The sequence below is a fragment of the Ammodytes marinus genome, assembly GCF_949987685.1.
Source record: "Ammodytes marinus genome assembly, chromosome: 4".
In the NCBI taxonomy this organism is placed as follows: Eukaryota; Metazoa; Chordata; class Actinopteri; order Uranoscopiformes; family Ammodytidae; genus Ammodytes; species Ammodytes marinus.
Window position 1 is genome coordinate 27,766,447 of NC_137233.1, and position 13,339 is coordinate 27,779,785.

General features: G+C 41.0%; 1 protein-coding gene across 2 annotated transcripts; it reads left to right on the forward strand.

Moving 5' to 3' along the window:
- The first annotated feature begins 1,744 nt into the window (after nt 1-1,744).
- Nucleotides 1,745-13,319, forward strand: tgm2b (transglutaminase 2b). Of its 2 annotated transcripts, XM_080026456.1 has the most exons (14): nt 1,754-1,829; nt 5,455-5,608; nt 5,727-5,906; nt 6,885-7,103; nt 7,792-7,910; nt 8,351-8,479; nt 8,694-8,871; nt 9,025-9,154; nt 9,622-9,725; nt 9,820-10,059; nt 10,420-10,695; nt 10,784-10,944; nt 11,315-11,451; nt 12,153-13,319. In XM_080026456.1, exons 3-14 carry the CDS (start codon nt 5,729-5,731, stop codon nt 12,298-12,300), a joined length of 2,019 nt encoding a protein of 672 aa, XP_079882582.1. In that variant the 5' UTR covers nt 1,754-1,829; nt 5,455-5,608; nt 5,727-5,728; the 3' UTR covers nt 12,301-13,319. The 2 variants fall into 2 exon arrangements, with proteins under 2 accessions (XP_079882581.1, XP_079882582.1); XM_080026455.1 differs by lacking the exon at nt 5,455-5,608 and having other exon boundaries at nt 1,745-1,829.
- The last annotated feature ends 20 nt before the right edge of the window (nt 13,320-13,339 follow it).

The following is a 13,339-nucleotide window of genomic DNA, read 5'->3' on the forward strand; positions in this document are numbered from 1 at the left end:
TGCCGTAATATGTAATACAGATTTATTTTCCTGATTAATAAAATCAAATGAGCAATCGTTACATCATATCCTACATGTTTCCATAAGTCATGTATATAAGGGGAAAAACATCACATTTAAAGAAAGTGTCAACAATCACAGCTGCCACAATATTAAAAATGAAACCTTGGATCCACCAATCTGCATGATCCATCACAGGCAATTACTATATAGTATTTAAAAGAAGACCACATGTATTTTGATTTACTATAACATCTATCGCAATGGTTATTTCTGCAAAGCTGAGAACTTCCCTTTATCCATACCTTTTCTTTGGAACTACTTATCTGCCCAAATATACTTGTGAGTCAGTGACTAAGGTCATTTACTAGACAGTGAGTATTTATCATTCAAGCGAATGTGGGGGGATTTTACAATACATATCTTTGCTCTTCCCTATTTCCAATGTAATTCACTTGTGTTCTTTTCCTATCATTTAAATTCTGAAACTGACCAACAATCACACACATGCACATTTCTAATTTAATCTGGAAATGATCCCAGGTAATATATGCCAGTCTATGTGAACTAGCTGAGCATGCCTTGGCAAAAGCACTGAGTTATTTCCACTGTGTGGGTTTGGCAAGAGCTCTGTTAATCACTTTGCTGATGTAATGCCCAACTTTGGAGCCAAGACTTGTGTTTGTGGTTATTACTAGTCTGGCCCAGAGTGCTTAAAACCATATGACTGGCCTCATCCTCTATTTTTATTGACATAGTTACGATTACAAACTCATCATTGACTTTACCGATTTAATGCATGCATGGTACTCAGATTCTTTTTTTTTGTGGAAACAGGCAAGTCGATGTTACAGCACAGGACAAGTGTTTTGGATAAGCTTACTTAACACACAAGCTAAACTTCAGCAGTGACATCAAATGTGTTTTGGACAATTTGTCCCATTGTGCACTCCGAGCTGTGCAATCATCTCTCATCACTTAATCATGTAATAGTGCAAATATCCTCTATGATGAAGCTGCTGTGTTGCAGCCCAAAATGGGGCAATAGCTTTTGAACCCTTCACAAATAAGTCAAGACTGATGTTCTGTATTATATATTATTCTATTCTATATTTATAAATACACCAGTGGATGGTGTAAATCTTTAAAAAATCGGTCAATGTATTGATACAAAAAGAACTATTTTCTGCCACAGACTAAAAACGCCAGTGAGCCTTCATGGCAGCAGTATGGTGTGTGAATTTGACTGAATATAAATTACAGCTGTCATGTTCACAGTTATAAAAGGAATTCACTAAATCTGACAGACGTTAGCCTACTTAGAAACAATTCATTTTAGCATTAGTATTTTCCTAGTAACCTTTTTCTAAACAATAAGAAAGAGGTGCTTTTTTAAATTAGAATCTATTTCTAGTTGTATCAAAGCTGTATAAAAAAAACAGCTTCTGGACACATAACTTATCTTTACTATATTTGAAGTATCTTTCTGGCAGCTCATTACTAAAGTAAGAAAATAAATTCAGAGATTGTCGCAATCTATTCTGTGGGAAAAAAAACGCAGTAGCAATAATACAATAATCAGTTTTCTATAGTATAGTCTGTAATGAATCACCACGTTGTGAGTAGTCCTACACGCAGGAATTGGTGCCTTCTGCTTAGGGGGAGGGTCGCGTCACGCCCACCACCGGGGCTGAGTTGCACTAGAACTACAAGTAAGACCGCAATATCTGAGAGGAGAGACACACACACACACACAATCCCTCCTCTGAGCTGGATATTCACTGAAAACACATTTCTGTCAAAGAACACTGCAGCAGGCATGGCTCAAAGTAAGTTGTTCACCTACTACTTCTACTTTATTTTAATTATTTTTTTTTATTTAAAAGCACACCTTTCATTAACTTTATGTAACTTCAATATAATGAGTGAAAGCTATTTGCCATTTAAAAGGGACAGTTGGGTCATGGTTTAGTACTAGACAAATGGTGAAAAACTCAAACTTTCAGATCATCTGAAATGATTGATTCTTGCTCTGATGTTTCTTTCCCCCAACCATTATGCGTTTGTGTTAATGTGACTTGGAATGTAGGAACTCACACTTTCCGTGCATTTTGGTGGTGTGTGCACTTACTTCAGCCACTAACTGGGTAATTAATGACCAGGTAGGGCCCTTTCACAGAATCTAGGACACTTCTGTCCATAGGCATGCTGTACACATGCTGCCTGAGAATAACAAAGGAGATACATGTATTAGTTATGACAGCCTGCAGCACATACTGTAGCCTATATCACCATCCTGTATGAGCCGGTTTCAGCACTGCAGGAGTAACTCGGTCAAGCACACGCTCCTCTGAGATCTAAAGACCGATGCATCTAAAAAATGTTGCACCCCCCCTCATGTTAGAGCAGCAGACGATTGTTACCCTGGGACCTTAAAACACTTGTAATGGCAGCTGAGAGCAGCTGGACTACACATCCGTTAACTGCAAGTATGTTTATAGGCACTGCAGAGAACCCTACAAATAGTTTGCTTTAACCCCTCGTAGTGGCATTCAAAACCTTCTGAACAAGAAAACGGCCAAGCCCCCAGGTTTTGCTCTAAATCACATTTAAAGGCGGACATATTTTAGTGTAAGCAGCATGTGTAGCATACCACAACTATATAAAAGGAGGCTGTGGGACATTCTATAATGTTGCTATTGTAGAAAGATACATGCAATCTCCATGTAGAGAGTGTGTCTAGTGAGCCTGCTGCAGTATAGTCTGAAGTTATAAAACAAATGTCTAAATATCCATTTGGTATATTTATATTTTATTTATATCTTCACAGTAACATGATGTCTGCAACGTGCCTGCATGAGCAACGACACAGAAATAAGAACAAACACAGGCATTGAATCATTGTCTCCTGTTCTCCATCTGGTTAACCTTCACAAAGCGTGTCTTTGAAATTGACAGTGTCCAGGGGCCAGGATGCAGCTCTGAAGTCAGCATGGGTGTTACCTGCAGGACTGAAACAAGTTATTTTACTTCTAATGGGAGTTTGCATGTTTATTTTCTCAGGATTAAAATGGTGTTTACTGTTCCGGCCCAGTTGACGACAGCTAGACTTTATTTTAACTTCCTTACATGGCTTATGCTGGCCTCAGTGCTTCTCAGGGAGACTGAGTGCCTCTGGTCATGACTGCCATTGGCTGATAGTCTGGGATTGAAGCGTAGGCGTACATGAGTAATGTAAAGGTTAGTGAGGGAGGCATGGTCAGAGCAAAGGAGCTATGCAAGTTATGTAACCTTATTGAATCAACTGCAAGCCCCAGTAAAATATATTAAGTTTGGCTTTACACCACACATGCATACCATCCGCTATACAAAGGTTGCCTCACTTTAAACTGCACATGCTGTTACACAAGTTTTGGGTGGAATCCAAACACATTTTCTTTAATATCAACTATGAAAACACATTAAGAGCCCCCTAAATCAATGCAGAAGGAATTGTTTCAGTTTCCAATCGCGTTTAGAAGCATTTCTGGAGGTTTTGGGTCACAGATGTTAATTCATATGTTATCATTCTTTTAAATTGTTTTCACACTCTATGAGCTCAGGCTCCGATTTATTGGACTCTCTTGTTTTGAGGTTTAAACATTTTCTTCATCAAAAGGAAAAAGTGGCAAAGAAAAATCGGAATTTCTTGGACCCAAGTGAGATCTTGCTTTCTCCAGATGGTTCCTCAACAGAGGGTTAAATAGCACCAGTGGTCCGATGGAATGCTGGTATTTACTTGACATTTGCACAGATTAGATGTGAGCTAAATGACTGGAGAGTAATGCACTGGACAGGACACACAGCAGAGTCTTCTCATGAAACCCCTGACTACAATCTCCAGCTGTCCCAAAATAGGCGGCGATGTCATCGGCATTTGTCCCAATTATAGTTACACTAACATGTCTTCAATTAGGAGCTGAACTAAGGTCAGTTTCAGTAAAACATCTGAGGAATACTCAGTAATGCTCCCTCATGGACATCATGTAAAACAGCAGAGAGTCTTTGCAGTGTTGCCTTTGTTTGCTCACGTCTACCCCAGCCTTCACACAGCCACCTCATGTCTGTTTTTATGGCTCGTCTTAACACTGCAGGAATAATATATGGGGAGTGGTTAACCTCCCGACATGTCATGGAGCAGCCTAGCCAGTGGTTAGGGAGCAGTAGGACCGTGGAGGCATTATACTCAGGGAATATAACTTTTTGTGCAAACAGGAAATCAGAGGGTGGGATTGTCTTCACACACAAGTTGCCCTTGAGAGAAGGAGCGGTCGTGTGTTTGCACACTTCACAGGGAGTGAACCTCTTTCTGTGTTGACCTCTTATTAAAATCCCAGCGGAAAGCCCCGTGACACACACGAATGATCTTACCATAAAATGACTGCGAATGTGTGTGTCCTGAAGTCAACAGTTTAATTCCACATCATTTGCAATTGCTTCCACGATCAAATGGTATATAAATAGTTTACAAATACACCTTTACAAAAGTCATTCAAGGAATATTTAGTAATTATAACTGAGGTTTGTTTTAGGAAAACTTTAGGAAAATATAAACATTCATAGCCATGGCAGGAAGAAACCCAGACTTTAGTTAACCACTGTTTCCTGGTTAATTGACAGCAACCCTTTCAATAAAAAAAAAGTTATGTTTTAAGATGTAATAGGCAGACCTTGTAAATGCTATTAATTATCTTGTAAACGATACAAAGCTATACATTTTACAACTTGTACTTTAACAAGAATCAGTTGTGAGGCATTTGAAGTGCTCCATAAACATATACACTATTGTGAGGAATGGGGGGGTTTGGGACGCAGGTGCGGACCTAAGGGTGTCTGAAAGTTATCCCCGGAGTTAACCACTAAATCGCTATTGCGAATATGGGGAAGGGGAGAAAACAAAAAAAAACACACAGAACTGTAAAGGGCCACACCGGCTACCTTTAAGAAAACACACTATCAACTATCAACTAATCCACCACTGCCAAGCAGCTGAAACCACAAACGAATAACTCAACAGTTATCGTTTGAACACTAAAGCCAGAGAACAGAGAGAACCTCTCACAACCTCATAAAGCGAGACAATGAGCATCACAGAGCACTGGGGGTCTCAGGGCATATATAACCTCCTCACACCTGGGCTCAATCAGCCAATCATTGCCACACACACCTGATTGGAGTGAGTGAATCAGTAACCATTTTCACGGAGCCGAAAGATTCCGTGTTCTCACAGGGCTAAAAGATTCCGTGTCCGTACACACTATCCCATACGTTTTGGATAAGAGCATGTCTGGAGTGCTAGAAAAAGATATATGTTCTACTAACTATAATACTTTAATTGCTTTGAAGCACTTGCTGAGATTTTTTTTTTTTTTTTACGATTTTTTTGGCATTTTTTATGCTTTATTGACAGTGTAGACTGGAGACAGAGTTGAAATGGGGCAGAGAGGGGAGTGACATGCAGAGAACGACCGCGGGCTGGAATCGAACTCGGGTCCGCTGCTGGCAGAGCCGCCCTACCAACTGAGCTAAGGGCGCCCCCTTTGATGAGAATTCTTGTTTGGAAAATATTGTAACATTGACTTCATAATGATGATTCTTCTACATCTATGTTGTGTGTTTATGAAACATCAAACAAATGCCTCTTCTTTTAAAGTGTTTTTAAAATCCCTTCTCTCTCTTCTTCTAAGCCATGGACATTGAACGCTGTAACTTGGAGTGTGAGTTCAACAACGCCGACCACCGCACTGATCTCAACGGCGTGGATCGCCTGATTGTGAGGAGGGGCCAGCCATTCACCATCGGCTTGTACCTGCACCCCGGGAGCTACCAACCGGGAGTCAGCTCTTTTGACTGTGTCGCGGAAACAGGTGCTACTCCCTCCTTACCTGTTAACATGTTGCATATTTCTAAACTACGTCCACATGGAACTTTAGAAATAATAGTACTAGAAAGTAAACGAGCAAAACCTGGTGGTGTTTGTGTCCTTTCAGGCATGACATTAGGGTCACATTGTGTGTTTCTACTGTAATTTTTTTCTGTTTTGCTGCCTATTGTTATTTCAAAGAGGAGAGGGGAAAGGAGCGGTTATGGAAAGGAAAAATTAAGTTATATCCCCTTTGTTTGGGGGTCAGTCACACCGCTACCGGCTTCTATGTGAACTTGAATGAACTTACAGTAGCTCTGAGCTGTTCTGTTGGTATTTCCATTGTTAACCAAATGTCCTTCATTATTGTTCTGAAAGTGTTAATGGACTACATTTTTAGTACGCACTATTCCCATGTTTTTGCCTTCGGGATACCCTTGAAAAGCATATCTTCTACTCAGTTCATATTTGTTTAAACTTCACAAGTATGATCCGGCTGTTACTTGCACACAGACATTAACCGTTAACACAGGAAGTGTTGTTTGCCAAGAAAAGCATGTGTATAATCATAGATAACATTATCAAGTCAAGTGTATTTGAATGAATCGGAGAAGGATGCGGTTCAGCAACATGTCTTTGCTTTAGTTGGCTGAACTGTGTGGAAGATGTGAAGGAATGAACTCTTTGGACTGAGGTGAACACGAATGATTCTAAGTTTATGTAACTTACCAGAATTTCGAAATCTGAACTGAGGTCAATCAGGGAGTCTTGAGTCCTCATCAGTTTTGGTTATAATTAATTACATTTAGAAAAGGTTACGCTGTCCATGCACGAGACAAGATTCCAGAGATGGTTGAACTAAATTTGGGCAGGTTTGCGAAAATGTTTACCGTGTGAGTTTCCATTCACAGTCAAGAGGGCTTGGCTTATTCACACATGTAGTCTCTCTTGAGGCTCTAACCATATTCTCTGTTGCATGCAGGTCCTCAACCGTCTGAGCAGTATGGCACCAGGGCCTCCTTTGGCCTGTCTGCCCACATCGACACTTCCCGCTGGAGTGCTGCTATCAGCAGCCCGCCCGGGGACATATTGACCCTCTCCATCTGCTCTGCCCCAGACGCCCCCATAGGCCGCTACTCCTTGACCCTGGGCCCGTCGCAGAGGATTGAGTTCATCCTGCTCTTTAACCCCTGGTGCCCAGGTGGGTAAACACACCATACGTCAAACTGTCGTGGATCTTGTGTAACGATCTTCGTCTTCAAAGAGCTTTAATGATCATGTTTCACTCCAGAGTGGGTTTATGAGAGAAGCTGTGGGTTATGCCTACTCTGTTCTGTACCCTTTGGGGGAGGGGTCTATGCTGATGCTCCCCCCTGCCTTCGTTTGGCTTTCCATGTATTCAAGTGGAGGGGCAGGGAGGTACCATAACAAAGACATACTACCAAGTATAACTTTATCATAGAGTTTTCTTTGACTAAAGTGGTCCTCCTGACTAAAATGTTGCTTGTACAGATCTCTTTGTCAGACTTTTGCTTGGACTGGAGTTGTTACTTGCTGATGCCAGCAAATGAGATCTGACATGTTACTGTAATTAGTGAACTTGCAGGTATCCCTAGGCAAATGTTGTTAACTTTGAACAAAGCCAGGCCAGCTGTTTCCAGTCTTTATGCTAAATTAAGCTAAACAGCTTTTGGCAGTAGCTTAATAATATTCAGTGATATATGGACAAAAAAAGCACAAGTGTATTTTCCCAAACTATAAAAGGGTGAGAATATATGTGTTTGATTTAGTTTACATGAAGTTGAACAATACCTATACGAGCCCTGTGCTACTTAGGACATGTATGAAGACATTCATTGAACATTTTTTGTGATGTCCCTTGGCAACAGGAGATGCAGTATACATGGACGATGAGCAGGGTTTGGCAGAGTACGTATTATCTCAGGATGGCATCATCTTTCGAGGCAACAGCAAACTTCCAATAGCAACTCCCTGGAACTTTGGCCAGGTACCAACACCAACACTTAGGCTGCCAGCCAGTATTTCTTCTAACACTGTATGGGTGGGGTCAATCATGCGAGCCCCCTCCGTGCCAAAGTTGAGAGGGAGTTTAAATCACTTTTACTCTGATAACAGCAAAAATATTCACTTAGCAGGCGATTTATGATATATGATGTTTTACATAACTGAAAACATGTTTCACAAGGTGTTGGCTGAGGTATCTATGACTGACAGTGTACATTTTGGGTTTGATATAATGAGAGCAGCGTTATTGTTTCCAGCCTTTCCTGTGATATCTGATACAGTTAGATTAGCCCGGTGTTAGCATTGCATTACTATCTGTGTGTTTAGAACTGTTTTTCTTGGAACATGTTTAATGTTGGATCTATACTTAATATTTTCTCAACTCTATACGTCCATTGCTGACCCTTGTTTATTTCTGTCTAGTTTGAAAGTGGAATCCTGGATGTCTGTTTGAGGATTCTGGACATGAATCCTAAATATCTGAGAAATCCTGGCAAAGACTGCTCAGGGAGGAGAAATCCCATCTACGTTTCCAGAGTGCTTAGTGCCATGGTAAGGCATATTCATTTATGATTTCTTCACTTTTCGGTTTTAGTTGTGTGGATAGGTTCATGTTTGTGTGTGTGTGTGTGTGTGTGTGTGTGTGTGTGTGTGTGTGTGTGTGTGTGTGTGTGTGTGAGAAAGATGTGACGTTACTTCAAACTAAACAAAGGCATGTATTTTGTAAAGAAAAGGAAATCATTGCATTCCTTTCACTTGCTGTTAGGTGAATTGTAACGACGACAAAGGGGTGTTGTTGGGGAAATGGAAAGGTGGATATGACGGAGGTGTAAGCCCGATGTACTGGGGAGGCAGTGTGGAGATTCTGCGCAACTGGAACACACAGGCCTGTCAGCCTGTTCGCTACGGACAGTGCTGGGTGTTTGCTGCAGTGGGCTGCTCAAGTAAGATAGCCTATCACTGGAGAACACACTTCCTCCGTGTCAATCAGACACAACATAACACCATATATGTAACCACACAGTTATGATATATATTATGCTTCTCCTCTAAGTATAACAATGCCTGATTGAGATATAAAAAAAATACCTTGTTAGTTTCTAGAGCCCTTGGCATACCCTGTCGACTTGTCACCAACTACCAATCAGCCCATGACAGCAACAGCGACTTGTTGATTCAACGCTACATCAACGAAAAGGGAGAACCTATGGGCCCAGAAATGATATGGTGAGAACCTGTTATGTATGGAATGGGCAGGGTTGTGTAGTATTAAAGTGTTTGAAATGTTGTAACACACATATTCGGAACAAAGAATTGTGTAGTTAAATACATCACATCAAGGAGAGATATATGGGTCATATATGGGTCATACTAGGAGATTGTCAGGACTGCTTAAGGACTGCTTTTACTTAAATTAGATATTTCATAAACAGAACAATCTGTAATAAGATGCAATTCCCATTTGTGTGGAACAGCCCCTCTATACAGTTTATGACTGTATGTGAACCTACAGTTTACTATGGAAATGATTATTGATTAATACTTGAGATCTTAGGCTTGGTTGCGACTTGTATTCAAATAATGTATTGAAGTTTCTGTAACAACATATTTGAAAGTCCAGTTATCAGGTGTTTTTATTAAACAAGGTGTATCAAGTGTGGGAAAACAGCTGATGGTGTGAATTGTATTTAAAGGAATTATCACTGCTGGGTGGAGAGCTGGATGACCAGGCCTGACCTTAAATCTGATTACGATGGCTGGCAGGCCAGCGACCCTACACCCCAGGAGAAGAGTGAAGGTATTGTAACACGCTGCACCAATGAACCCATTATGCAAATCCTCACCTGGATGGATCTATCACCTTCCTTTCTGCATCTCCCCATTCCCTTTAGGAGTGTACTGCTGTGGCCCTGTTCCTGTCAAGGCCATCAAAGAGGGCGAGCTCATGTCCAAGTACGACAGCCCGTTTGTCTTTGCCGAGGTCAACGCCGATGTCCTCACCTTGATAAAGAATAAAGACGGCAGCACAACGAAGGTCACTTCCACCACAATGGTGGGCCAGAAGATAAGCACAAAGAGCGTGGGCAGTGATGCCAGACAGGACATCACTCATCTGTACAAGTTCCCTGAAGGTAGAGGGCACTAGTTAATGTTCTGCATATGTAGAAAAACCTCCTAGAAAAACACCACTCTGTCAGGTCCTTAACCATAGAAGGTGTATGGTATTACAAGACAACCTTAAACTGAAATGATACAATGACCTTGACGTATATAGAAACCTCCCCTGCAGATGAGCAGGTAACACCGAGGTCACTTGCTGGGTAAATTCTTACTTCCTTATCATTATTTGTGGTAATCTTACACAAAGTCAACTCTTACTTCCCTTTGTGTATAAGAAGGAATTTATGCTGTTGTACTTAGACAGGAAGTTTGTCATTTTAAATGGACTATTTAATCTGTCAGATTATAGACCTTTTCTTCCATATCACCAGGGTCGGATGAAGAGAAGGAGGCATTCAAGAAGGCCAACCACCAAAACAAGCTGCTCCAGCAGCAGCAAAACCAAGGCCTGCACCTCACCATCAAGGTCACGTCGGACATGAGGAAGGGCTGCGACTTTGACGTGTTCGCTGTGGTCACTAACAACACGCAGAACGAGAAGAAGTGCCGCCTGATGTTTGGCTCCTGCGCCATGTCCTACAACGGAGTCCTGGGAGGGAACTGTGGGTTTAAAGATCTGCTCAATGTGGAACTCGCCCCAGGAGCAGGTGAGCTGAGTCACCATGTGTTGTTTTTCATGTGAATGCTTTTTTTCCCCTATGAGTATTGAAGATTTTGGGTTGTGTTCATCAATAGAGAGGCGAGTACCACTGAGGCTGAATTACAATAAGTATGGAGACCTGCTCACAGAGGACAACTTAATCCGTCTGGCAGTGCTATTGTTGGACTACACCACCAAAGAGCAAATGCTGGCAGTGAGAACCATCGTGCTGGTGAATCCTGAAATCAAAGTCAGAGTGAGTACAAAGACCTCTAACAAGAGAGGTAGACTTAACAAAGAGACATCATCTGTATGTAAAATCCTGTCAGGACAATATTTCAGCTAGTGCCATTACTATGGAAGGACAATACATCACTAACAATGGCAGGCAATTACACATGCAATGTCAAATCAAGTGCAAATCCAAAGTCAAAACAAGCATTGAAATTTTGACTTGAAATGTTTAAATGTAAAAAAAAATAAAAATAGGCCAGTTTATCACTTAAGCTGTTAGAGGCCTACGTTACTGTATAGGCCCATACAGACAAAAAGCTTGGCCATAGTAAAATTGTAACATACTTAGTGTGAGCATTTCGATAACACCCAGAGGCGGCTGTGCTCTGCAGATCCTGGGTGAACCAAAGGAGAATCGGAAGCTGGCTGCAGAGATCACCCTGAAAAACCCTCTGCCAGAGCCTCTGGACAACTGCTGCTTCAGCATCGAGGGGGCCAACCTAACTGCGGGAGGCCCCATCTCTGAGAGGTTGTACGAGTCCCTCCTTATCCAACTAGAAATCATGATTCCGTGCTCACATTTGATTTATTATTCTCACGCAGAGCACCGACTGACCGGTCCATAAATTAGAAGCTCTTGTTAAACGTTTTTCTCTGTGAACTGGACATGTATGAACTCAATGGAAATCTTTCCCTCCAATATGACTTCCAAACTCTGAGATATGTTGTATAGTCTTTTTTCTCTTTCTGATGTGTTGCCCCGGTCTTGCAGCGTGCAGCTTCCAGATGTCTAGCTGGATGCTGCCCCTGTTTAGTCAGGACTAGAGCCCATTGGTTTACTGGAAGAGATGTAGACACACAACTAATGAAATACCAGTGAGGTGGCATGTTATTGTACAATGATGTCAACCCCTGTATGGATTTATTTTTTAAACTTTGATCTCTTTCAGTAGTCAATCTATTTTATTAAACAAATGCAGCATTTCTGATGTGTCTGCATGATGGGTTTCCTCCATCAGTGCTATTGACCAAAGGCGGGAAACATGAAGCAGGAGCAAAACTGTTATGAAAGCATACTTCTTCATTTTAACCTATAAAACGCTGCTCCATCTACATCTCCATAAATAGTGGGTGCTGTCATACTCGGGTGGTAATCAATCGTGTAAATATTTATGCAATCTGAGGACTTGAGTGTCTCCCAAATGTAATATTTAAATATTTACCTTACAGGCTGGGCTCAGTCGGACCCGGGGAAGACGCAAAGGTGAAAGTTTACTTCACTCCCACCCACTCCGGGCTGAGAAAGCTGGTGGTCGACTTCGACAGCAACAAGTTGTGTCACGTCAAGGGCTACAGAAACGTTATAATTGGAAAATAAAGTGCTGCAACCTTTTGAACTCTTTTTGTCAGAACTGTTAACCGTTCAGCCATCTAAAGAATAACGAAGGCAGCCTTATTTTGCTCAGTGATTAATACAAAAAAAGTGCTATTCAGATCAAATACTTTAGAAGCTCACTGTATTTTGCTGATAGCTACATGGCTTTATGTTTTTATATTGAGAGCCATTAAAATTTAAATGTGACCTGAGAACACTTTGTACTCATTCAGCTAAATAATCTTGTGCATGCACATTTTTAAACAGAATATGTAGCCTATACTGTTTATTTTCCCAATCTGGAGTGATTTGTATTTATACACTATGTACAATTTTTATACTTTGTCCTTCAATTAAGAGTTTTTACACAATTTTTTTAGATAATGTTTCAACCTATCAGACAACCAAAGAGCCTATAAACACAATCTTATGTGGACAATTTTCACAACACGACATTCTACACTGAACCTCCCCATACACTACACCATGGCCTTGTCACTTTTGCCATAGGTAGGCATACAACATGTCTGGTTGGGGCTGCTCCCTTCTGGCCACAAAGAGCAATTGCAAGTGTTGATGTTAAGATGAAGAGCTTCTGTGGAAGTCATTGTTTGTGTTCCACAGTAGATGGCTGCAACACATAACTGTTCAACTACTGTGCAATTTGGAACCTGCTGTTGTCATACTCACTTTGCAGGTACACATGAAATGTTTCTTGTCCTCCTCATGCACAGTTCACATTAAAACACACAGATTTTCAAACCTTTCCAATCTGTGTGTGCTGCTAGATCACAGATACAGAGAACATGGTCTACTCTAACCCATACTGTCACTAACATGTATAATACATTAAGGTAAAATGAGAAATGAAAGAACCATGGATCTAATGAAGAAGTAGATCAAACTAAGAATCTCCAATGTAACATCCAAAACTAAATTCCCTGTAGAGCCCTGTAACATGCAGATGTGACAAAGGTTTATGAAGTATTTGATATAGTGTTGCATTATGGAATCATGTACTTCTTAGTATGTTGTTTTATCA

Bases quoted from the DNA above. Each gene is read 5' to 3' on its own strand.
- tgm2b (XM_080026455.1), top strand. The intron at 5,907-6,884 runs GTGCTACTCCCT...TGTTGCATGCAG, and splicing joins TGACTGTGTCGCGGAAACAG to GTCCTCAACCGTCTGAGCAG. The intron at 10,945-11,314 runs GTGAGTACAAAG...TGTGCTCTGCAG, and splicing joins ATCCTGAAATCAAAGTCAGA to ATCCTGGGTGAACCAAAGGA.